This window comes from Tasmannia lanceolata, unplaced genomic scaffold (assembly GCF_043159265.1).
Source record: "Tasmannia lanceolata isolate RefF3 unplaced genomic scaffold, GAP_Taslan_0.1 ptg000002l, whole genome shotgun sequence".
Classification (NCBI taxonomy): domain Eukaryota; kingdom Viridiplantae; phylum Streptophyta; class Magnoliopsida; order Canellales; family Winteraceae; genus Tasmannia; species Tasmannia lanceolata.
Window position 1 is genome coordinate 7,180,380 of NW_027518679.1, and position 27,738 is coordinate 7,208,117.

A 27,738-nucleotide genomic window follows, 5' to 3' on the forward strand; every position below is an offset into this window, starting at 1 on the left:
GGTGAGTGCTCGAAGGGGAGCCATCTTCGTGGGCGAGTGTCGAAGACGCAGAGCCTTCTTCGTTGTATCAAGAATCAAACTTCATATAATGGAATCCCTCAAGGAGCAAAACTTGAGAAGAGTAGAGTAGGTCTTGTTTTAGACCGAACCACTATAAACCTTATCTGCATTTGTCTCTTGGTACATCTCTCTCTCTCTACTTTATCTTGTTGTGGTGTTTGTTCTTTATCTTTTTACTTGCATGAATCATCTAAAAAGTGTGTGTTAAAAGAACTAAAGAGAGTAAACCAACTAGGGTTCCACCAAGTGTTTGGTAAAAGGCCTAAAAGAAACCATTCATCTCATTCCTTTATCTTATTGTGGGATTTGCATTTTATTTATAATATGAAACCATCCACTAAGTGTTTTGATAAAAATATTCAAAGGAAATAACCAACTAGAGTTTTGAAAAGTCATCTAACAAGTGTTTGTCACAAGTTTTTAAAAGGATAATTTTTTTAATATTCAACCAATCCACCCCCCTCTTGGTTGCCAAACTAGAATTCCATTTGGTATCAAAGCTTGGGCTCTAAGTTTGCAACCTTAATCAGTTTAGAGTTAAAAGATCATATTTTAGGCAACCTTGCAAGATGGGATCTAGACTACCCTCTTTGAATGGATTTGATTATGAATCTTGGTTGATTCATATGAAATCATTTTTAAAAGGTCTAGATAGAGACATGGTAAAAATCATTGAAAATGGATTTATGTTAAACTCAAAATTAAGACATTTTAGAGAACATGATAGACAACTATCTTTATTAGAAACAAAAGCTTTGATTGCTCTATGTTGCTCTCTACCACCAAACATGTATGATAAAATATCATCATGTAGAAATACAAAATAAATCTTAGGGGAAATTGAAAAATATTGTTGTAATAAAAACACTTGTTTAATTGCTACACTTGAAGATTTCAATGATAAAGACACTAATGAAAGTACCATGGAGGGTGAAAACAATGAGGAACTACTTAATTCCTTCCAAAAATTACATGAATATTGGAAAAATAAAATATCTAAAAATAAAATTCTCAACAATACCATTACTAGCCTTAAAAAGGAATATAAATGGCTAGAAGATGATCATCAATTAATCACTAAAGAACATGATGAATTTAGCCTTGAAATTGATGATCTAAATAAAAAAATTAAAAATCTTGAGAAAGAAAACCAACTTCCAAAAGAAGAAGAAAAATTGAAAACATCTTCATCTTATATCATAAGTAACTTAGAAAAGGAAATTGAAGAAATGAGATTGAAGAATGCAAAGTTGGTGCTAGAAAATCACAAACTATAAGAAGATGCAAACTCTACTCACAATCATTGCCACTCTTGTATATCATCTTCCTGATCTACTTGGTCATCTATTTCATGTGATTATTGTGGTAGATTAGGGCATTACAAATCTAGATGCAAGCTTAGATTTGTAAAAACAAGTAGGTTTATTAGGGTAAAGAAAGATGAACTATATAGAACAAACTTGGTTGGACCTAAGATAGCTTGGGTACCAAAATACCCAACTTGAAGATCATAGATCTAGGGGATGAGCTTAAATGATCATATCATTTGAAGTAATAAAATTGATACATATTCTTAACGATGCTTGCCATTTGTGTATCAAATGGTTATATGCCCTGAAATTGCATATCAATTGAAAATATGTCTCATTAATACATGTGCTTGCCTTCAATGCATTGATATATGTTGTACCTTAATGTGTTTATATCTCTTTCAGAACATGTTTGAATAAATTCCATATGCTTACTTTTGATTGATCATTACGATACATATCTCTTTTTAGTTTGATATGAGATTAGTTCTAAGTGTCTATTGCTTCTATGCACTTAGGATCATCCACAAATAGTGAAATCTAAGTGTGACAACCCTATAGGGGGGTGAATTGGTCAATCAAAAATTTTAGGCTTGATTAGGTGGAAGACTGAAAGTTAATCCACTTAATTAAGCACTAATTAGTCTAACCCTTGTTCAAATAGGCATGTTAGTGAAATCTAGGGTTTAGACAAACTAATCAAGCACATTTACTAACCTTGTTCAATTAAGCATATAGATACAAGTTAGGGTTAGAGTCTACCAATCACCACACGTGCAAGGGAAGGAGAAGAAGAGCCATCCACAAGGAACACAAGATTTTTATAATGGTTTGGTCTATCACAAGACCTACTCCACTCTTCCAAGTTTAGCTCCTTGAGTACTCCACTAAAAATGAGATTTCAAGCCTAATCTCGAAGCTTTACAACCACCTTCTCTATCTCCAAAGGGGACAAACCCTTTCTGCACAAAGCCTTGCGAGGGGACACACCCTCTTACATGATTCACCTTTGTTAACGGGCCGAATCGAAGACCCTCACAATGTCTTCTAAATTCTTAACGGGCCGAAGAGTAGACCCTCAATGAAGAACACATAAAAATGAAAAACACTCAATGCCTCTTGATAGGCTGATTACAAAGTTGTAAGCTCACAATCACTCCAAGAAAATAAGCAAATGAAAGCCCTATGGAGTGCCTCTTGATAGAATGTTCAAATACAAGCTCAAAGAGGTTTTAGCTTTTGATTTGAAGGTTAAAGCTAAAAAAGATGGGATTTGATCTTTTCAAATTGTTCAAAAGCTTGTTTAGATAGTGTATATATAGTGTATTTGAAAATATGACCGTTTGGGGGTAAAACTGTAAAAAACTGGGTTGAAAAGGTCAACCTGCAAAAGCCCCAACGGCTAGTTTGACAGACCACGGCGGTCGACCGGCCCCATGGTGGTCACCCGGCGAGGGCTACCTGTTTGCTCAAAAATTTAGCTCACAAAACCTATCCCAGTCGACCGGTCCTTGGCGGTCGCCCGCCGAAACCCATGATCGATTGTTCCTGGCATTCCAGGAACACCTCCGCGGTGGCTTGGATCATCACTGTCGACCGGCCCTCCAATATCCGGCAAGTGCTGGATTTCCAGCTACCTTACCGCAGTCGCCCGAGACACCCCGGTTGACCGGCCATGTATAAAATTTCATTTTTACTTTAAAAGTTCAGGGTCTTTGGGGCCATGGTCTTTGGGCTTAAGTCCTAGGTTTTCAAACACATTTTTGGGTGTGTGTATGGTTTTCAAAGATATAAAAAGTTAAGTATGAAAACTATTTGAAAACCTATTGAAAGTGCATTCTACATAAAATCAAGAGGACTCTAAATACATTATAAAAATGAATACCATTGAGTCTTCTTGGAATGTATCAGCTCCTTTGCACTTTCTTGGACTTCTGCAGCTTGTGAGTTAACTTCTTCAACTGATTTGGCTCTTGTGACTTCTCCTCCAATCTTCAATGCAAGTTGAAAGGTACATGAGGTGTCACCATGGCATGTTCAACTCCAAGCTTCTTCTTGACACTTGATAGAGAACTTGTGGGATCTTGAACTTGAGCTTCTTAACTTTAAACATCCTCCAAGTGGTGATGTCTTCACTGTGAGTGTAAGCTCTTGATCATCATGTGTGCGGATCCTCAAGCCATGTGTTGAGATGAGTTGTGTAATGGCGATTATAACATGAAATTCCTGTATATAACACAACACCTCAAAGCAACACAATAACGTAAGGTGAATGTTTGAACCCATGAAAACCCTTGGGTTTACATTCTCCCCCTTTTTTATGATGGCAAACGAATTGATTAGGGAGACATGAGATATTAAACAAATAGATGAATAAGTATTAAATACTATAAACAATGAAGCAATGATCCCTTCAATATATGCACAAGTATTATAAATAAATGTAAAGCATATGGTGCATACAAAATATAGACTGCCTAATCAATTCCAAAAACTCTCCCCCTTTTGGCAACAACAAAAAGGAAGGATTTTGCAAATGAAAGTGCAAATTGAGTGTCAAGGTGAATGATAACTTATCTAAGCTATGTATGTAGTATATGATATACCATTGAAGCTCATAGAATGCTTATCAAATATTAAAATAAAAGTGAAATGTACGATAAGCAGTTTTTTTATCTAAGATTTTGCAAGTTTAGCACAAGTATGGGGGCAATAAACCATGTGAGCACATCATAATGGTCTATATAAACATGAATAAGAGATCATTTTGCTCTCCCCTATGAATTTGTCAGAGGCCCTAGGTGAAACCTATGTGATAGGGCATGACAGGGTAGAATGGTTGGAAAGGTGAATGATTTAAACACTTGGGCTTCATTGGCAATTCTTGAAACAGATAAGGCTTTATCCGAGCAAGGATATGCTCAGATCCATGACATAACTATTTGAGTTCACAAGTTGCTCCATGAGGGGTTCTCTGGACAGTAAGCAGACAAGTCTCTTCCAGAGCATGGATATGCTCTGAACTATAATATAACTTTCAGAGATTTTAAGTTGCTTACCCTTAGAGATTCACACATTTGAAAGTGAAGGCTCCCCCTGACTATGTGAATCCAGTCTAAATGTGAGTTCCAAGCACATAGGCCCTTGATTCAAAATCACATTAACCATTCAAAATTTTTGCTTCATTCAAATGATAATCACAGTTTGAATTAGAATGGATGATCATTAGACTCAAGATATGATAATGAAGAGAGATAGTCTAATAAGCACATGGATAAGAGAATGTAACCAATAAGGTACACATCCATGGCAACCAACGATCATGTATATATATAACAACCATAATGCTCCATATACATGAACAAATGATGGAAGATTGATACCACATTTCAATTAATATCTCTTGAAATGATAAAAGTGGTATTTGGAAATATCTCAAAAGAAGTAAAATTGAACTTCGCATTTTTCTATCCGGAACTCTTCTACTGATGAATGTTTAGAAGAGCTTAGATCAATGCTTAACCGTTTCTTCTATGTAAGGGTAGCATCTTTACAAATCTTTCCGGATTGAGAGATTGTGTACTTATTTTAAATCCTCTATCTCATCAAAATGTCATCTTTGAGAGGATTTAGGTAATGCACATGCCAGCCTTTAGTCATGAATCACAATTTTTAGTCTCTGTTCATCCTTCACTGTGGAAAGAATGTCGAGTTGGATAGAGAAAAATTGTGTACATTTATCATCTTATTGCATCTGGCATGATGGAGGGAGGCAAGTACCTTAGACAAGCTGTGAAGGACCAATTATCTGAATTGGTCTTTTTTTCTACAGACAAGTCTGCTGATGAGCAAATCAATCTACTGAAGTCCTTCAGGCCATCAGCTCTCCCCCTAAGTATTTGTCATAGCCTTTGGTAAAACCTATAATGTAAGGCATGACAATACAGAGTGGCTATAGATATGACTGTGAATGTATAGCCACAGGATCTTATCATGATGAAGGATATCTTTATCTTCAAAATCACATAATAAGAGACAACTTCATAGGCAATGATATGATCAATTTAACCGTATCCTAAGAAGGAGAGTTCTAGAGAGTTTTCAAACTCTAGAACAAGATACTTATCATTGGAAATAATAAAATCACATGAGCTCATCCAAGATAACTATAAAGCCTATACGTATATGATACTAAGGCTCATGCTAAGGGAACTTGTCATAAATGAGAAACTATCTCAAAGTGAAAACACAAGACAAGCCCTAACTGCACCACAAATGAACCAATGAGGCTCCAAATGGGTGTACTTATCATATGTGATGTTGTATACACATCAAACAACATATGATAAGATAGATGGACAGATATTTACATGTAAAACTCTCCCTTTGTTAGAGACTCATATAAAATATGAATCTAAAGGGCTGTCCAAAAGCACAGACACCAAGAAATTTAGAGGTGAATGATTGAAAAATAACCCTTGGGCTACAATTGCATGATTGTTAGGGGTAATCACGTGATGCCAAATAAGATGACAACCTAGCAGACCATGCTCCCCCTAAATATGTGCATATAATATATATATATATATATATATATATATATATATATATATATCTATATATAGAGAAAACGGTTCCTACACATATGTGTAGAGAGTTCTCTACACACTAGCTTAAAATACAGTGGGGGCCCACATTGTTTGGGTGATCCAAGCCATCCATTTTAAAGGCCCTCACATAGATAGGGTGTCTACAAAAAATCAGATCCATAGGATCATCCCAACCCTACGATTTGTGGAGGTAAAATGGATGTCTTTAAACCTTTACAAATTAGTCCATTTTTTGCCTCCACAGTTCGAATGGTTAGGATGATCCTATGGATCTGATTTTTTGTGGACACCCTATCTATGTGAGGGCCTTAAAAATGAATGGTTTGGATCACCCAAATAATGTGCCCCCACTGTATTTTAAGCTAGTGTGTAGATAACTTATCTACACATATGTGTAGGAACCGTTTTCTCATATATATATATATGTAATATTTCAAAGCACATATGACTTACCATGATTAAGATATTGGCTAGAAGTCAAAGTAATTAGATATTTTAATTAAAGGTGATGGTACCGTTCCTTCAGAAGAAGACATGAGCACCTATTGATTAGCTTTTAACTTTAAGTTTTGACATCTTTACCATGTAGATACTATCATACAAGGGGAAATAACTATAGATTATATACATGTCTATTTAGCATAGATCTATAGGACTCAGACAAAAGACAAGTAGACTATAAAGAATTATGTCTAAGAGAGACATCCATGGCTTATGCAAGTGATAGTATATCACTTATGGGTAATCATGAGCAAGATATGACATTTTAAGCATTCATGGATAGTCTATAAAGTTTGGACCCAAATGACACGACTTGTAAGGTTCATGGTCCAAACAACTATGTTTTCATCCACAAATTACCTATAAAATGACAAGGCAATAAGCACAAGGTGAATGAATCAATAGAAGGCCAAATGTGAGGGAGATAAGTGTTCCCATCACAATATATTGCATGTCAATTATCATAATGGGTAGATACCCAACAATGATGATAGTTGACAAGCAAAGCTTCTAAATTGTGGATGCTAAGTGCATATGTGATATAATTTTGCACTTAGATGGATTTTTTCAAAAAGATATTCAATAAAGTACAGAATATAGTCTAAAAATAAATATATCATTGAATTACTTTTAGACTATAGCAAGAAAAAGATGTGAACATTAAGCTCTAATGAATATAGTTATATTCAAGTTAAAAACATCACACATATGAGAATCTATATTCATGGATAACAAGATATATCAATTAAGCTCATATAATCTAGATGCAAAGAATAAATCAATGAATTGAAGTATCTAGAATGAATGTGAATGATATAACTATTTAGCACAACCTCTAACCTAACACATTCACTAATTAGTTTAGATGGGATACTTTGGAACCCAAATCTCTTTGGTTCCATCCAAGTTTTTTTGTGGGAGTGTATCTTTTCTTATCCAAACAAACTTATTAGATTTCACAAATCTAAGCTTACACTTAGATTTGTGATGTCCAAATCTACCACAACATGGGTAATGATTGGTAGATGAGGTACAAATAGAATCATAAGACTTTGAAATTGAGCAAATATGATTATCTTTTTCTTCTTGTAGTCATTGATTCTTAATAGAGAGTTCTTCATTTATTTGTTCTTCATTTTCACAAACATGTTTATATTTTTCAACAAATTCAATGTTTATGTTTTCAAGGCTTTTAATTTCTTTCTCAAAGGTATCGCATCTTTGAAATAAGTCAACATTTTTATTTATAAAAAATATTCTCAATTGACTTAATTTTTCATTTCTTTTCAAACTTTCATTTATTTTCAATTTGAATTTCAAAATTGGAAATTGAATGTTTGAAAAAACTTCATTTTGCAAAAGATTTTGTGAAGTCTCTTTTTGTCTAGAAATTTATCATTTGAAAAGAGACAAACATTTTTCTCAAAAGTGTTTTCTAATATAGTCCAAATATCTTTTACATTGATGTAATTTGAAATATTGTAAACCATAAGACAGTAAAATTATGGCCTTTGAGTGCAAGAAAAATAGTTTTAAATCACTTTCAGTACATTTTCTTGAAAAAGAAATTCCCTCTTCAATGACATCTAGGCTGCCAAAGTCTATAGGTTTAAGATAGGCTTGCATTTGCACTCTCTAGGCTCTATAATTCGTTCCATCAAAAAATGGAGGAATTAGAGCGGATCGGCCTCTCAAAATCCATTTGGATTGTCACGGATCTTTTCTCTTGTAGGTTTTTGAATAAAAACCAACTTTAAGAGCCTAAGCTTTGATACCAAATGAAATCCAAGTGTGACAACCCAAGAGGGAGGGGTGAATTGGTCAATTAAAACTTTTAGGCCTGATCAGGTGGAAGATTAAAAGTTAATCCACTTAATTAAGCACTAATTAGTCTAACCCTTGTTCAAATAGGCATGTTAGTGAAATCTAGGGTTTAGACAAACTAATCAAGCACATTTCCTAACCCTTGTTCAATTAAGCATATAAATACAAGTTAGGGTTAGAGTTTATCAATCACCACACGTGCAAGGGAAGGAGAAGAAGAGCCATCCACAAGGAACACAAGATTTTTATAGTGGTTCGGTAACGGGCCGAATCAGAGACCTTCACAATATCTTCTCAATTCTTAACGGGCCGAAGAGTAGACCCTCAATGAAGAACAAATAAAAAAAAATACACAATGCCTCTTGATAGGCTGATTACAAAGTTGTAAGCTCACAATCACTCCAAGAAAATAAGCAAATGAAAGCCCTATGGAGTGCCTCTTGATAGAATGTGAAAATACAAGCTCAAAGATGTTTTAGCTTTTGATTTGAAGGTTAAAGCTAAAAAAGATGGAATTTGATCTTTCAAATTCTTCAAAAGCTTGTTTAGATAGTGTATATATAGTGTATTTGAAAATATGACCGTTTGGGGGTAAAACTGTGAAAAACTGGGTTGAAAAGGTCAACCTGCGAAAGCCCCAACGGACAGTTTGCCAGACCACGGCGGTCGACCGGGCTACAGCGGTTGCCCGCCCCTATCGGGGGCACTTTTTTATTTTTAAATTTCTTACCGTCGCGGTCGACCAGCCCCATGGCGGTCACCCGGCGAGGGTACCTATTTGCTCAAATATTCAGCTCACAAAACCTATCCCGGTCGACCGGTCCTTGGCGGTCGCCCGCCGAAACCCATGACAGATTGTTCCTGGCATTCCAGGAACACCTCCGCGGTGGCTAGGATCACCATGGTCAACCGGCCCGCCAATATCCGGCAAGTGCTGGATTTCTAGCTACCTTGCCGCGGTCGCTCGGGACACCCCTGTCGATCGGCCCTGTATAAAATTTCATTTTTACTTTAAAAGTTCAAGGGCTTTTGGGCCATGGTCTTTGAGCTTAAGTCCTAGGTTTTCAATCACATTTTTTGGTGTGTGTATGGTTTTCAAAGATATAAAAAGTTAAGTATAAAAACCATTTGAAAACCTATTAAAAGTGCATTATACATAAAATCAAGAGGACTCTAAATACATTATAAAAATGAATACCATTGAGTCTTCTTGGAATGTATCAGCTCCTTTGCACCTTCTTGGACTTCTTCAGCTTGTGAGTGAACTTCTTCAACTTATTTAACTCTTGTGAGTTCTCCTCCAATCTTCAATGCAAGTTGAAAGGTACATGAGGTGTCACCATGGCATGTTCAATTCCAAGCTTCTTCTTGACACTTGATAGGGAACTTGTGGGATCTTAAACTTGAGCTTTTTAACTTTGAACATCATCCAAGTGGTGATGTCTTCACTGTGAGTGCAAGCTCTTGATCATCATGTGTGCGGATCCACAAGACATGTGGTGAGATGAGTTGTGTAATGGCGATTATAACATGAAATTCCTGTATATAACATAACACCTCAAAGCAACACATTAGTCTATAAATGCTAATCAATTTAGTTTGCTTGCATCAAAACAATAAGGTAAGGTGAATGTTTGAACCCATGAAAACCCTTGGGCTTACAAATAGGAATTAAATGTGAAGTACATACAAGAAACCATATTTGAACATAAATTGTCCATATCATTAGAAAATCTATACATGTAGTTGTGTTGTTTGACTTACATGTATTGATATGTCTAAATATGTACATTACTTTGATAATATGGTTGAACAAAACACTATATGTTTGTCATTAAGGTTAATTGAAAATCATTACTTGATGATATTTGTCTAAGTGCACATGAATTTCATAGAAACTTGAAGAATGAACTTAGTTATTGTGAACAAACATCCACAATTGTTTTCAATGAGAAAATCATTAGAAAACCATGATTGAATCAAATTGTCAAAGAACCTTACTTCTTGCCCATAAGTTCAACTGATATATTTAAAAATCCTTGAAATTTGAAGTCAAATTAGAATGACTAAAATTTGCTAGAAATTTACTATCGTAGCGAAATCTAAGATAGGAAAAAGAAGAAAGATGATACATAATGTGACATGATAAAGGAAATGTCCAAACAATAAAGGAAAATCTTATTTTAGACAATATCCTTTAAGATGTAGATGCTTGAAAATCTTTGAAGAATCCAATGCATCTAAATGTCTTGGAAATCCATTCTAGAACAAAATGATGGATAGAAAAAATAGATTCCAAAATCTTAGCTTGAAAATTGAATCATAAGTTGGAAGTCATTAGCCCAAGGTTCGCTTATAATGAAAACTTTTCAAAATCCTTAGCTTATCTCTTAAAACTAGGTTCAATGCATGAAACTCCCATGACTTGATCATTATTCATTGAACTAGATAGGCTATGAATGTCCATCAAGCCTTGAAATGACAAATTGATTGTGACATACAATCCTTGGTGATTTTAAGATGAAATCATATGTCTTTAAGGCAAGGGATGAAAAGAAAGTGAATTGGTTCCTAAACCGAGCTATCTTTGTATGACCAATGACACAAAAGTGATAAAAAGGGTTTAAAAGATGAAAGTAAAATCATATGTAACAAACCCTACAAATGGCACTTGAGTTAAATAAAAAATATCATTAGATATCATCTTTGGGCTTTTATTCATCTAATAGTTATTGCATTTATGTGAAAGTGAGAGCCTCTTTCTTTCACATACTTGGTTTTCTATAAAAACCCATCATATATGCTTCATTGGAAATCTTTTATGATTTTGAATGTAAAGAGTATGGACAATGCATCTCTTTGGTCATGAATCATTTGTCTAACCTTGAATTGGCTATCCATAGCCTTGCTCTTGTGCAATTAAAATGGTGTATTCCACTTTACGAGCTATGATTGTCTCTTAGACTTAAAGTTTCATAAAAACATTATGTCTAAGTCTCTCTAAACAATTAAGCTAAAATGGTTTATATATCATTCTTTATACTACATATGGATCACCCCTACTTGACTAGTTACTACATGTATAAGATGTTAAATCTTAATGTAAAACCTAGTTACATGTGATGTATACTTAGAAGAGAAAATGTTAAAGATTTAACAATATCATACTCAAGGGAATTGAGTTAAAATGCAAATATTTTATGCTAAAAATGCGTATATGTGGACCCCGATCCCGAGGACGAATGGGCGAGGGACACGAGATCCCCGCATCGATCCTCTAAGATCTCCACAATGTGAAGGAGAGCTCTACCAAGGAACTCTCAAAATGGTGCCACTCACAGCATGGGTGGCGGTATAAGTGAGATACCTCCTGATTCAAGGACTGGCCCGGAACCGAGATGTACCTATAACAAAGAAGAGTCGCCATCCAGGGAAGTAGGCCCTGGATCCCATGAAATACTCTGTTGCAACGGATAACCAGAGATACAAAAAGTTCGTGCCTGATGACGAATGGGGAAGGTGTTAAGCGCCCCCAATTCGCCCAAGTGCAAGCACATGGTCTCTTATGCCATTTTTAATTAATTTTGAAGAATTTTGGGCTAAAATCATGTGAAATGGGAACGAGTATCCCCGAGGAAACGTCTATCTAAGCATGCATGACCCGGGGATGGGCAAAAGAAAATAAACATCCAGATCCTAACTCACCGCATCTAATCCTAACCCATCACATCTAGGAAAGCAGTAACATCCACACGCACAGCTACAGCTAAGCAGATAATCAAGATAAGATGAATAAATGCTACAACTAAGCAGGTGAGAGGACAGCTAAGCACAGCAGTAAACTACCAAAGCAATAGAATAAACACACTAGCATGCGAGCCTATGTAAGGGATAATGATAAGAAAATAATAATCAATCTCATGCTAAGAAAGTAAGCAAGCTAACAGTAGCACATAAGAAGTCAAAGATAAACACACAATAAGCTAAAAGATACAGGGAAAGAAATGAATCGAAAAATCAACGGTGCATGAGGACCAAGAATGCCAGGGAAAAGAAAAAGGAGCGTACGATAGGCTCAGGGGAGCGATTCTAATGAATCAAGCTCAGCGATCCTGATCCGCTGAAGATCAGATAAGTCTCACGATCGTCATAGCCTATCGTTGGGCTCAGCGAGGACAGTCCTTGTGAAGGGGCCACGCTACGTCATCGCCCGTCCCAAAACCCGATAAAACGTCGGAAAACCGATGACACCGGCAAACCACGATCAAAATCGGAAAGGAAATGAAAAGAAGGCTCCGAGTGACCTGGCAATCACCATCCTTGCCCATTTTGGTTTTGGTATTTTTGATAAAAGCTTGAAAGAAATTTTTGGATGCTTGAATGATTTTTTTGAAGGATTTAAATGGTTTTATTGAAAAGTTTGACTGAACTTGGGATGACGATCCCAAGCTGCCTACGTACCCTGTGAAAAGGGATCAAGCCAACGTAGTTCGAAATAGCTTTTCGAAATACGCTTTTATGTTTTTTTGATGTTTTTTGGATATTTTGTTATTTGATTTTTATGTGTTTTTATCCCTTTTGATTGAAAGGGGGGTTTTGGCTCAAGAGGTTGCCGTCCGTCATCGCCTAAAACCCGAACAATTGCTCCCAAAATCGATGGGATCCCGAAATACAAAGAGAATCCCGAGGAACGTATGAAGAGAAGACTCGAAACTGAGGAAAGGAAAGAAACCCCTAACCCTGTCAGAAATGAGGATCATGAAGAAGAGAAGACCTCTAGGCTCCGTGAGAAGCGATGAGATGTGAAAAGAGATATGAAGAGTTAGGGGTGGCTCAAGAATCATTCCGTCATCGCCTTGACTTAAGAGGAAGTTCTCGAAAATCGATGGAAAGATCATATACGTATGAGAATCTTGAACTCTAACGAAAGCAAGGATGACAAAAGGATGCAATCAGGAGATGAAGATATAAGTATTACTCCACTTCTATGATCACACTAGGATCATAGGCCGAAAAAAAACAAGACAACTTCGTGGAAACCTCGAAATCGAATATTGCCAATATCAACAAATAAAGGCCGACACCTATACTCTAGCATCTTTATAAAGGCGCTACTATCTCTTCATGTATTCAAAACCTAATGTCAATACCATTTTTCGAATTGCTCAATACCAATCTCGAGTCTAAAAAAAAAAAAAAATGGTTTACAGAACACGGTTTATAGAATGACAAGCAAGGGTACCTATCACACAGTGAATCTGCAAGGGTACCAACCTGTTCTGCAAGGGACGAGCAATGAGCTACTGACATGGAATCTTTCATTTAACATTCCCAAAACCACATAGAGAACCACTAAGATGGTCTTCACAAAGCAAAGGGAATGGAACAAGACATGTAAATCAACAAGATCTGGTCACTCTATTTGCCTCTCCCTTTGTCCTCATACACTTCAATTTAAACAGTTTTTTTAAATAGGGCAGAGGTTTTCCCAACAATAGTCCTGGTAAGAATGCCTTTATTAAAATGCGGAGTGCATACATCAGCCCTTATAATCATCTTTGGAAATTGATATCAGTATACCCATATTTAGATATTTTCCCAACCCATCTTCAAGTTCACAGAGCCAAGGAAATGGTGAACACGGGCTCGAGTTTTACATGAACGGAGTGAACATACAATCATTTCACATACTCAGAACTACCTAGCCAAGGAAGACAATTGTGCGTAGCCTCAAAATTCAACAGACTGAACGCGCATCATGAAATATACACCACTAGCAAATATTGGCACCCATGAAGCAATCAAACATGAATAAAAGAGGATCAAGGCATTAGATGGAAAACACACAATCAAGCAAAACAAATAGCAATCATATAGCATGAATAGAAGGGGGATATGTTACCTGATTGCAGGGATCAAGAGCTAAGCGGAGGTTGATTTTGTACCTTCCGAGATCCACGAAAGCGTCACAAAATTTCGCCCAAAATCTGAGGCGCTTGCAAAAGGAGGTCGGAAATGGTGGGAATATAAGTGAAAGAGATTGGAGAAATGGAAGGGATGTGGCTGCTGGGAAGAATATAGGCTGTTGGGAATGGGTTTCTAGGGTCTGTGAAATGGTGGGGATCTTGGAGGGGAGATGGTGGAAAACAATGGAGATGTGGGTAACAGAGATGGCTGGTGAAGAAGGAGGCCGGATTCCGGCACGATTTCGCCGGAGAAGGTGGAGTTGGGCCGGAGATCCGGCGGATTTTCCGGCAAACCCCTCTTCCTCTCTCTCTCTCTCTCTCTCTCTCTCTCTCTCTCTCTCTCTGCTGCTCTGTTTTCCTCTTTTTTTGTTTTTGGTGTGGGCGGTGATGGGGAAGATGGGTTTTGATTTTTGGGGGTACAAACGATGGGGTTTCGGTTTTGGGGGGAGAGGGTGGTGAAGGTGGAAGATGAAAGGGGATTTTCGAATGGTGGAGGTGGCTGATGGTGGAGATGTGGGTTTTGGTGGAAAGGGGTTTGGGTTTTGGGGAGAATGAAGAAGAAGGGTTGAGAGATTGGAGGTGGTGGCCGGATTGGAGGTCGGCCGGAGGTTGGAGGGTGGTGGAGAAGGAATGGGTTTTGATTTTTGGAGGTCAAAAAAAAGGGTTTCGGTTTTTTTGATGTGAGGAAGGTGAAGGTGGAAGATGGGAGGGGATTTTCGAAGGGTGGTGTTGGGGTGGAAACGGGTTTTGGGTTTCGGGTTGGAGGTTGAGGGTGGTGGCTGGTGGTGGTGCGGTGTTGGTGGTGCTGGTTTGGTGGTGATTGTGGAGCTGAGGGTGGCGGTGGTGATGAAGGTTGTGGGTTTGGCCGGAGGTGGTGGTGGTTAAGGCTAACAGTTGCAGAGGGTTTGGGCTCTGGGAGATGGTGGAGGTGCGGTGGCCGGGAGGATTCCGGAGAAGGTGGTTGGAGATGGTGGCACGGGTGGAGGCCGATGATGGCTGTGGTGGTGGAGAGGTGATGGTGGCTGTGGTGGTGGAGAGGTGGCTGCAAGGCCCTTCTTCTCCTCCCTCTCTCTGCTAGAAAAATGGGAAAATCCTCCTCCTCTGCTGCTGTTCTCCTCTTAGAAAAATGGGGCTCCCTCTACTACCTACGAGAGATTTTTTTTTTATAGTTAGGGTTGAAACCCCCCTCTGATCTTAGCCATCCATTCCCCTCTTTGATGAATTGGGTCATCCCCACCCTTGTATAAAAACCTAGAACTTTAGGCATGCTCCTCAATCACTACCCTACACCTAGTCCCCTTTTGATCCTATGGTCCTTGATTATTGCTTGCAGAGGAAGTAGTAAAATGTTCCAAAAAGCCCTCTTGCAAATAGGAAATGATATATTCTGCCCCCTTCTCTCTCATGGGCAGCCCCCCACCTAGTGTATTTTATTTCTTCCTTTTGCACTTGAGTGGGCTGCCCCAAGTAATAAAAATATATATATATATATATCTTTCTCCTTTTAATACAAGGGCTTGGTATTGCCACACCTTCCTTGTTTAAATCAACCCCCTTCCGTTTGCAAATGAAACAACCTCACCCTCGCTTTGATAATCACACAAACTCAGCTTGTCTCTTGACAAATTTTAATTCGAAAATGTACCCATTTAATCACGGTCTAAACACTAAGAGACAAGGTAAGTTAGTAAAATATCAAGGAGAGGTCGAGTTAGCATCATCCACACTTGAGAAATTTGTATAGAGAGGTGCCAATACCAAAACTCAGGGGCGCTTTGTAACTCTTTCAATCAATTTTTTTTGAAAAATGAGCTGGAGGATCAGGGCAATTTGAACGGAGGATGCCAGTGGGGTTCAGAGATCACCCGGGCCTTCAAACGATTTCTAAAATATATGGAAATGGGCATTTTTAGGGTTTTCGGGTTTGATTTTTCAAAAATTTTGGGATTCGGTTCCGGGATCGGGACTTTATTCGATTTCGAGAATTTATTCGATTTTGGGGAAAATGGTCCGGTCAAAATGGGGTGTCTACAGATGCCCCTCTTTGGCAGAGGGCGCTTGTCGCACGAACGCCAAAGCTGAAGAGACAACACATTTTGATCGGCCCAAAATTTCAAATGAAAAGATACGAAAGGGATTGGATGTTTTATTGAATGGCAATTTGGACTTCGAACAATCAGGCGGAACCCACACGCACTGGAAATGAGGTTGGGATAATCAGGCGGAACCTTCACGCCTTGAAAATAGAATTTTTAGTTAGGCGGGACCTTCGCGCACTAACGAGAGACTTGGTTAGGTGGAACCTTCACACGCTAACCACAGGGAAGCTTTGTTATGCGGAACCCTCACGCAGTAACAAGCAATGGAAATTTGTTATGTGGAACCCTCACATAGTAACAAAAGGTGACATTTTAATTAGGCGGAACCCTCACGCACTAATCAAAGGGGAAAGCGTTGTTATGCGGACCCTCACGCAGTAACAAGCGACGGAAATTTGTTATGTGGAACCCTCACACAGTAACAAAAGGTGGAATTTTAATTAGGCGGAACCCTCACGCACTAATCAAAGGGGGAAGCGTTGTTATGCGGACCCTCACGCAGTAACAAGCGACGGAAATTTGTTATGTGGAACCCTCACACAGTAACAAGCGACGGAAATCTGTTATGTGGAACCCTCACACAGTAACAAAAGGTGGAATTTTAATTAGGCGGAACCCTCACGCACTAATCAAAGGGGAAAGCGTTGTTATGCGGACCCTCACGCAGTAACAAGCGACGGAAATCTGTTATGTGGAACCCTCACACAGTAACAAAAGGTGGAATTTTAATTAGGCGGATCCCTCACGCACTAATCAAAGGGGGAAGCGTTGTTATGCGGACCCTCACGCAGTAACAAGCGATGGAAATTTGATTGAGGAGTAAAATTTTTATGAAAAGAGATACTCTCCTGCTTTTGATTGATTTGAATTAATTTGAATTGATTGATTTGGATTGATGGATTTGGATTGATTTCTTTGGAGATTACATTGTCTCTCCAAAGAAGCGGGAACCTTTTTTTTTTTTCAGATTGATCGTTTTGAGAATTGCTTTGTCTTTTGCCGAGAAAATGGGAGTGCGTGTTCCTTGCTGAGGACCGGACTCTCATGATTTGCTGGGATTTTGGATATTGACCCCTTTTTAAAGAATTGGATTTTGCTGGGGATTGAATGCTTTGAGCAGTTGACAGCGGACTCTCTGGGAGGTAAGATGTTAGACTCCATTGGAGACTAGCTTTGCTGATGAGCTGACTATGGAGTAGGCTTAGCTCGGGGAATTTAGAGGTTTGACTCGAGATGCGCTTGAGCTTCTCTCATCTCAAGTTGCTGAAGACATTGGTTTATTCTGATTGTCCTTGTGGATTTGACAGCTTTTATGACTTGGCGTGATTTGCCAAGTCATAAAAGATGCCCCTAGTTATTCGTACTTCCATTACTAGAGTCTTAATAAAGCAATACAAATGCAGGGAAACAAGTATTTCATTTCATGAATATTGGATTTACAAAGCTCTGTGTGTAGAGGAAACATGAGAACAATAAGATCAATTCTGCCTGAAAGGACTCTTTCCAATCCGCCAGCTAACAAAATTTCAATAGGCCTGATAGTTTGCCATTCTTCTGAACCTCGCTCTGATTTAATTTGTCTTCCGGAGGCGAGACTTCTTGCTTTGGTGCCTGTCACCCCAGCTCTGGGAAAGGTACAGACCATACAAGACCTTGGAGATTTTGACTTGACACGCGACAGACTTCGACAAGTGGCAAGTAAAAGACATTGACAAACACAGGACTTGGATTTCGAGAAAGACTCAACTTGCTTCTTGACCTGACCAACATTTTAAATTGGTGAAGGTTAACCACTCTTAGAGTGACTTGAATACCATGTTTTAAAAGTGATTCATTCCCTGGTCGGTATTACCGTCATGGTCATTAAACCCCTCTGATTGCTTAGTCTTAAATGGCCCTAGTTTAGAGGAAGATTAAAGCAAGTGACGCTGGCACTACTCAGACTTTGATGATGCCATTACTGGGTTACAACTCTCGTCTGCCCCAGTTGTTTAGCTTCTTTAGAAATCACTGCCACTAACCAAATCGCCTTTTCAGGTTTTCAATCTGGCGGACCGCTTGCCTTAATTTTTGCCTGAATTGCCCTTGCGAGTTTTCAATCCAGCAGGCTCACACCTTGATTTTTGCCTAAGCCGCCCTTTCGGGTTTTCAACTTAGCAGGTGAATGACCCTAACTTTTGCTTAGATCGCCCTTGCGGGTTTTCAATCTAACGGGCCTTCAGACTCCATTTTTTTCTTTTCTTTTTTTTTTTCTTTTTTTTTTTTTTTAGCCACAAACCTTTGCCTATTGCACCAAAAGGACTTTTTAGGTGGGTTAAGATTTGAAAGACCGGAGTTTTAATAAGTTTTCCCAGGTTTCGACCGAATCCGGACTAGCCAGACTGCCTACGTACCCCCAAAGGATGAGGATCAGGTCGCGCGTAGTTCAAGGCACAAATGCCCTTAGTTTATGGGTTATGAAGATAGAATGTTTTGATTTTGTGTAAGCTCAAAAGGGTTTTGCAAAGGATTCTTTTGATATGTTAAGTAAGGATTTTTAGTTTGAAGCTCTGGTCTGCCAAGGAAGGCCTTCTGGTGCCTTAAGCATAGTATTTCTTGAGTTGGTCAAGGTTTGTTGGCTCTGTTAGCTTTTCTCCATTTTCATTGAGGAGTCTGACAGCTTTTCCAGGCAGGACTTCATCAACAATGTATGGACCTGACCATTTCGGCTTGAATTTACCCCTGGGATCATATACCGGTGCCCGAAAGGATTTCAGAACAAGATCTCCCTTCTTGAGGTCTCGAACTCGAACTTTCTTGTTGAAGGCTCTCTCGACGCGGCGTTGATACCCCTGAACATGGTACAATGCTTTCAACCTTTTTTCGTCAATCATTTGTAACTCATGATATCTGGCTTGAGCCCAATCAGATTCTGGCAACCCAGCTTCCATCATCACTCTCAGGGAGGGAATTCGCAGTTCAACAGGCAAGACAGCTTCCATTCCGTAGACCAGAGAATACGGAGTTGCACCTGTAGAGGACCTGATTGACGTCCTATAGGCCCACAAAGCATACGGGAGCTTGCTTGACCAATCTTTGTAAGTCTCGGTCATCTTGCTGATGATTACTTTGATGTTTTTATTAGCAGCTTCAACAGCTCCGTTTGTTTGAGGTCTATATGGCGAAGACTTATGATGCTTGATCTTAAACTCCTCACACAGGCGCGCCACCTCCTTCTTGAAATGGGACCCATTGTCTGAAATTAGCTCATGTGGTACTCCATATCTGCAAATGATATTTGCTCTGATGAACTTCGCAACAGAAGCCGAGGTCAATGATGCATACGAAACAGCTTCTATCCACTTTGTGAAGTAATCAATGGCAACCAAGATATACTCATGCCCACTAGAAGACTTCGGACTTATCTTCCCGATGATATCTATTCCCCACACTGAGAACGGCCACGGCGAAGTGAGAGAATGCAACTGAGAAGGCGGCACATGGATGAGATTGGCGTAGACCTGACATTTGTGACATTTCTTCACATAGGCGTAGCAATCTGCTTCCATTGTCGGCCAGTAATAACCAAGTCTGAGAATCTTCCTTGACAGCATCTTTCCGTTCATATGCGGTCCACAGACTCCTTCGTGTGTTTGCTCTATGAGTTCAGCTGCTTGATCCTCATCTATACACAAAAGTTGGATTCCATCGAACGACCTCCTGTACAACTCTTCACCACAGATGACAAAGTTAGCGGCCAATTTCTGAAGAGACCTTCGCTCTTTTCCAGAAGCTTCTGGTGGATGCCCCTTGCCTAAGATGAGGTTTTTGATATCTGTGTACCAAGGCCTGCCATCTGGACACCTCGCTGCTATTTCAATGGCGTTAACATGTGACGGGGCCCATTGAAGTCTTACTTCTAATGGTTGAACTTCCATTGTCGCAGAAATGTCAAGCATCGAAGCCAGAGTAGCTAATGCATCGGCAAAGTGATTCTTCGTTCTGGACAAATGAGTGAATGTGATATTTCCGAATTTTCTGACCAGAGACTCTAGGTAGGTATTATACGGGATCAACTTATCGTCTCTTGTTTTCCAGTTTCCGTTAGTTTGACAGATAATCAAAATTGAGTCCCCGAATACATCTAGGTTCTGAATGCGCAAGGCTATGGCTGCTTCCAAACCTGAGATACACGCCTCGTATTCTGCCATATTGTTTGTGCACTTGAACTGAAGTTTGATGGATATAGGGATATACTCTTTTCTTGGTGACACCAACACCGCCCCTACTCCTTGGCCTCGATTGTTGACTGCTCCATCAAAGTACATCAACCACTTTGTGTCTGGAACTTCATCTTCCACAGTCATTATCTCCTCATCTGGAAACTCTGCTTTCAAAAATTCATTATTTTCTGCTGGTGAATCGGCTAACTGTTCAGCTATCACGCGCCCCTTAATTGACTTCTGAGTGACATAAGTGATATCGAACTCGGACAATAACAACAACCACCTGGCGGTTCTTCCGGTGAGGGCTGGCTTCTCGAACAAATATTTCAATGGGTCCATCCGGGAGAGTAGAAGAACCCTATTCGATAACAAATAATGCCTCAGCTTTTGAGTAGCCCAAACTAGTGCTAGACAAGTCTTCTCAAGAACGGTGTACTTTTGCTCGTACTCCAACATTTTCTTGCTGATATAGTAAATGGCTCTTTCTCGCTTCGACTCTGGGTCTTGCTGCGCTAACATACACCCCATCGCTGTGTCAGTAACAGACAAGTACAGCAACATCGGTTGTCCTGGTATGATCGGTGACAAAACTGGTGGTAGAGCCAAACACTGCTTGATTTTCTCGAAAGCTTCTTGACATTCTTCGTTCCATTTCTTTGAAGCATTCTTCTTTAAGAGCTTGAAAATCGGTTCACAAGTCATTGTCAACTGTGCAATGAACCTTCTCAAGTACTGGACCTTTCCTAAGAACCCACGGATCTGCTTCTCAGTCTTTGGCGGAGCCATTTCTTGAATAGCCTTGATTTTCTGTGGATCTACTTCAATCCCTCTCTGGCTGACCAAGAATCCCAGCAGCTTTCCTGATGTAACCCCAAATACACACTTATTCGGGTTGAGACGGAGCTTGAACTTTTGGATTCGCTGGAAGAACTTTCTCAATGCCCCTGCATGCTCTTCCCTAGTTTTCGCTTTAACGATCATGTCATCAACATATACTTCGACCTCTTTGTGTATCATGTCATGCAGTAAAGTGGTAGCAGCTCTCTGATACGTTGCTCCAGCATTTTTGAGTCCAAATGGCATAACTCTGTAACAATATGTCCCCCATTGAGTGATGAAAGCCGTCTTGATCATGTCCTCAGGAGCCATCTTGATCTGGTTGTATCCTGAGAATCCATCCATAAATGAAAGGAGAGCATGGCCCGCTGTGTTGTCCACCAAGATGTCTATGTGTGGCAAAGGAAAATCATCTTTCGGACTTGCTTTGTTCAGATCTCTGAAATCCACACACATTCTGACTTTTCCGTCCTTCTTGGGCACCGGTACTATGTTGGCTAGCCATTCAGGGTATTCAACAACTTGTATGAAGCCAACATCCAATTGCTTCTGAACTTCATCTCTGACTAGCAAGTCCCACTCTGGTTTCATTTTTCGGAGTTTTTGCTTTTTCGGCCTGGCACCTGGGATTAGGGGAAGTCTATGTTGGACAATGTCTTCACTTAATCCCGGCATGTCATCATAGGACCAAGCGAAAACTTCTTTGAATTCCTTTAACAAGGCAATTAATTCTGCACGCTCTTCGGGAGTTAATGTTTTGCCAATTCGAATTTCCCGAATTAGGGTTTCATCACCAATATTGATGGTCTCGATTTCCTCTTCGAATGGTTTTGCTCGACGCTGCTCCTCCTGCCTAATCATGTGTTTGATTTCAGGGGGAGTTTCGTCGGCATCCTCGTTAGAGGGGGAGTCTTGATTATTATTATTATCAATTTGATCAGATAAAGAAGCAGAAATTGAAGTAGAGACAGGCGAATAAAAAGAAGAGTCTTTTATTTCATTCAAAGAAATCGAAGTTACATCTGTTGACGCGCCTTCAATGGGCTCAGTATTGAAATCTTTAGAAATCTTTACAGACTCATCATCAGACTGGACTATCGTATGAACAGAATCGACAGACTCGATAGACTCAACGGAAGATGCAATGGACTCTGCATCGGACTGAACAACGGCATCGAAAGACTCCTCATCAACGGGCTCGATCACGACTGTACCTGCATCAAAAGAAACATCAGATAAAGCAAACTCTATTTTTGACTCGGAAATGGACATATAGCTAGAGACAACAGACTCTTTGATAGAAACAGGACTGTACTGGATGACGACTCGGGGTATGACCTGGGAACTCCAGTTCGTGAGAGGTCCCTCGGCTGGGGTGATAAGGCTTTCAGGATCAAGGATCAGCGCATCTCCTCCGATCATGGCTACAATCGGTAACTCAACCTGGAACAGGGAATTCAGAAGACACGGCTCAAGGATATCAGCCCAATCAACCTCTGGTTCGATCTCATGAATCTGCAAACTCGGGTATTCATCTGGCAGCTCCATATCGAAAAATATCTCAAACCCCGGCAGCTCCTGCCCTGTCAGTTCATCAACCCACGGCTCTGCGAACCCACAGAATGCAAAGTCATCACCCTCTCTGCGGTATTTACCATTTCTGATCAGACTGAATGATTTCATCGGCAGCTCTAGACCCCGGCGTCGGAGCTCGGACCATTTCCGCATGTAATTTCTCATTTCTCTAATCTCATCACGAGAAGGTTCATATCCGAGTCCGAACAACCCTTCATTCTTTCTCATTACAGGCCATTCGACTATCCCTTGATGATTGCGACCCAGACCTGCACCGGGAAGGTACCCCTGTTTACGCATCATCTTTACAACCCGGGGATTAGTGCTGGTGAGGAACAAAATCTCTTCACTCTTTGCTTTCTCAAATGATATGGCTGTGACTTCTACAGAGAACCCGGTCAGACTAACATCATCTTTCTTTTCTGAGGTACCCTCCTGCGAAATTTGGCCTACCTCTAAATCAGGATCACCCTTGACTGTTATCACCCTGTTGTTTCTGATGAACTTCAGTTTCTGGTGTAGTGAGGAAGGGATAACTCCAACCTTATGGAGCCAAGGTCGGCCAAGCAAGAGAAGGAAAGATGCTTTGATATCGAGCACTTGGAACTCTACTTCAAAGATTTCTCCTCCTATCAGAATTTCGGTTGCTAGCGTTCCAATAACATCGCGTCTGGTACCGTCATACGCCAAAATTCCTTGTTCAGAAGGGATGAAGTCATTCGGCCCAAATCCAAGGACAGCAGCAGTGGCTAACGGACATACGTTCAGTGCGGACCCGTTGTCAACTAATACATCTGGAACCTTCTTACCATTACAGACAACAGTGATCTTCAGTGGACGCGTATGATTGTGACCCTCAGATGTCAGATCTTCATCAGTGAAAGAAAGAGTCTTGGACACCCTAGCCATCGCTACCAAACCAACCAGCTCATCAGATGTGATATCTACAGAGACCTGTGCAGCATTCAACTCTCTTAGAACAACTTGACGGTGCTTTGGGGAAGCCATAAGCAAACCCCAAATTGAAATATTAGCTTGGGTCTTTTTGAGTTGGGGTAAAAGACTCTCATCCTCTTCCTCGCAACTCAGCTTGCTCTGCTTCTGCGCTTCTGCGGCTCTTACAACTTCAGCTGGGTTCTCAGCTCTTAACTCGGCGGGTTTGAAAATTCGCCCACCTCGAGTAACATGGCGGACTTCGTCACATTGATCGTTCAAGAAATCAAAGTCATCGTCATCAAAGCTCAAAACATACGGAACCACCTCTTGCACTTCCTCTTCATCACATTGAAGGATGTAGGGACCAGCAGAAGACTCAGCATAGTCATCTTCATCTCCGCACAGCACATAAGGTTTCTCTTCCTCTACTTCTTCAACTTCCTCGCCAAATGCCAAGACAGTCGGTGAATCGGAAGCGATAGCACAAATCAAGGAAGCAGGGTCAAGGATAGGCTCTTCAGTAAAAACTGCCCCAACTGTAGGTGGAGGGCGCGCAGCATGAGCTGGTAATGGATTCCGGGTAGTGTTTGGCATAAATACAGCAATTTTTTTCGCTTCTATCATGTCCTGAATTTTATGCCTCAAGGCCATACAGTTATCTGTTAGGTGCCCTGTTCCCTGATGATATGCACAGTGCTGATCTTCACGCCAATATCTGGGGAGAATAGGTGGTGGAAGTTTCGGTTCTAAGAGAGTGATCTTTTTGTCTCTTAGTAACTTCTTGAGAGCGACAGATAAAGGGTAAGGTAGCGGATCAAAATGCCTTGGCACTTTCCTCATTGGCTGCTCTGTTTCTGCTACAACTCTTCTCATAGGGCGCGCAGCAACCACATTGCTAACTTCAGGCTTCGAAACTACCATTGGCTTCTTTCCATTCCTCGGATCAAAAGATGACTTCGCCAGAGAACCCTTCAGCAACGCATCTTCAGTTATGGTTCCTGTCTTGATCAAGTGATTGAAATCAGAATAATACTGCGTCGCCATGAAGTGGTAGTACTGCGGAGACAGGTTCTTGACCACAATTTTGATCTGATCTTCTTCAGAAGGGCGGTTAGTCATCTGAGCCGCTTTTCTCCTCCATCTTCTTACAAAAGAGGTAAACGTTTCCTGAGGTCCTTGCTTGATCGCTTTCAGATCCCTCTTCGTAACTTCAATTCCTTCTTCCATTGAAAATTGCTCAACAAACTTGTTAGCAATTTCGTCTAAGGTTCCGAGCTCTTCGGGTTTCAGATGAAGGAACCACTTCTTGGCTACTCCTGTCAGAGACATCGGAAATACCTTAGCGATCTGCTCTGGAGACAGCCCATACCCTTCTAGATTTGAAATGAACGACCTCAGATGACTCCACGGGCACCCCGTCCCATCATATTTATCAAAATCCGGCATTCTAAATTTTGGAGGAAGAGTGACACCAGGGAAGAGGGAAAAGTCAGACATATTTATCTTCTTTGGGCCCTTAACTTGCATGCTTTCAACTTGCTGAGTCAACTTTTCAACTCTATCAACCAATTCCTTCTCTTTGCCTGGCTTGACTGATTGCGGGAGACAGTTCTCCGCTATATACTGCTCGTCATAGAAATCATTTTCAAGAGAAATGACAGACTGAACAAGGCCTGGAATCACATTGGGAGGATTCTGGACGACAGGTTGTTTCGAGGTAGCGGTCCTCTCACTTTTCAACTGAGTAACCTCTTCCTTTAGGGTAGAAACCTCTCTTGTAAGGTTTCTCATCATGTCTCTCATTTCAGCTAACATCTCATTTGACTCGGCCATTTGGTTAAGACAAGGGGAGACAAGTGGAAATACAGCTGGTGAGATAGGTGAAGAAGATCTACGACTTAGTCTCGACGTAGAAGATTGTCGGGACCAAGTAGGCTGTGAAATGGTAACTTTTTTCGAAGCAATGGCTATTGCTTAACTCAGACTCCTGAAATGGAAGTAAGAACACTAATTTAAATTAAGATAATCAGAAAGAATGTTATGCACAAATTGAAACAAGGGATAATACCAACACATCTCCCCTCTGGGTAAAAACCAGCAGTACAACAATTGTAAGAAGGGTCATGACGGCCCATCAAACCTAAACGGATAACCATCACACTCATGTTGTTTCAGATAAAAATCCGACAGCATAACGGCGTTACAAAATGATCATGGCATGGTAAACTCCTGGTTTATCACTAACACTAGAGCATAAAGTCATACTCAGAAGGTTTTAAATAAGATCCGGCAGCATAACAGCCCCATAGAAGGATCATGGGAAGGTAAGCTCATGGTTCCTCAATAACCCTAAAGAATACCGGTCACACTCAATATATTCTGGGTAAAATCCGGCAGCATAACGACTGTACAAAGAGATGTGATAAGGTAAGTACATGGTTTAGCTACCAGCCTAAAAAGATGATGACCACACTCAGGACATTTAGAGAAAATCCGGCAGCATAACAGCTGTACTAGGGGATATGGTACGGTAAGTACATGGTTTATCAATAACCCTAAAGGATAATGGTTACGCTTAAGGCTTTTTGGAGAAAATCCGGCAGCATAACGACTGTACAAGGAGGGTCTCGGCAACCAAGCATAAAGAATATGCCGATAAGGTCAAGATGAAACAGGGCTCTCAGCAAGAACGCACACTCTGGTAGTGATAATGGCAAAGTAGACTCATAATTGGCATGCGGAGCGATCTGATCAAGATCGATCCAAGGATCAAGCTCCGGGAAGAGATCATGGCTATAAAGATAATGATGTGAAACCAATGATCTGATCACAATCCAAAAGACGGATGGACGGGAAAAAAGGATTAGATTAGGAAAGAAAACCTAGCTATGAAGCAAACCCTAATCTAGTAATAAATATATGTACATATATATACACCCTAACCAGGGGCACCAACCCTAGTCTAATCTAGCGGAGTCAAGGAAGTCTCGACTCATGACAGACAAGTGAGTGTACTCGGACCGCATTTGTAGCCACATGAGGTGAACTACCCTAGTCTATAAATGGGTCAAGGCTCCTAACTCTAGGCTCCACATGTGTAAGCAACACATGTTCATCCCCATATGAATGCAATATATATATATATAAACACGGGCACTTCCTAGTTGGATTTCACTAAGTCAGTAAGTATATACATAATATATAAAACAAAGTAGGGCTCCGGACTCAATCTATCGGGTACTATGCGTATGAACCATACTTAATATGTATAACAAAAGTACGCCCAATGTTATACATAGTATGCTTCATTGCTCATCGGCTGCAGCACTGGCGCATAGCTTGGTAATAGATACAATAATCCCATCCAGGTAATCACTTACCATCTGGCATGTACTGTATCTATCCCATGGAGCCAATAATAAAAAACAATGAAAGAAATAAAGAATACGATAATGCATGTTGTGCAGTGTGTGAATCCCTCGTTTTATTTACGCACCTACTTGGTGCCCCTGGATTCTAACGGAAAAGGTTCCCATTTAAAACGATTTTAATCCAAATTTTTTCAAAATTAGTAAAAATGGCATTTTTACAGAGTTAGGCAATGTTCCAAGAACTCCCCAGCAGAGTCGCCAGCCTGTGGACCCCGATCCCGAGGACGAATGGGCGAGGGACACGAGATCCCCGCATCGATCCTCTAAGATCTCCACAATGTGAAGGAGAGCTCTACCAAGGAACTCTCAAAATGGTGCCACTCACAGCATGGGTGGCGGTATAAGTGAGATACCTCCTGATTCAAGGACTGGCCCGGAACCGAG

At 40.2% G+C, this 27,738-nt stretch overlaps 1 protein-coding gene across 1 annotated transcript in view; it reads right to left on the reverse strand.

The window, feature by feature from the left end:
• The window catches only part of LOC143887873 (uncharacterized), a 67,046-nt gene extending 41,290 nt beyond the window's left edge, over positions 1-25,756 (reverse strand). The window contains exons 1-6 of the mRNA XM_077392112.1: positions 23,588-25,756; positions 22,433-23,500; positions 21,627-21,730; positions 20,859-21,533; positions 19,991-20,351; positions 19,090-19,585 (exon numbers count right to left, since the gene is read on the reverse strand). Coding sequence (XP_077248227.1) covers positions 19,090-19,585; positions 19,991-20,351; positions 20,859-21,533; positions 21,627-21,730; positions 22,433-23,500; positions 23,588-25,756 — 4,873 coding nt within the window. The remainder of the gene's footprint in view (positions 1-19,089; positions 19,586-19,990; positions 20,352-20,858; positions 21,534-21,626; positions 21,731-22,432; positions 23,501-23,587) is intronic.
• Between the last annotated feature and the right edge of the window lie 1,982 nt (positions 25,757-27,738).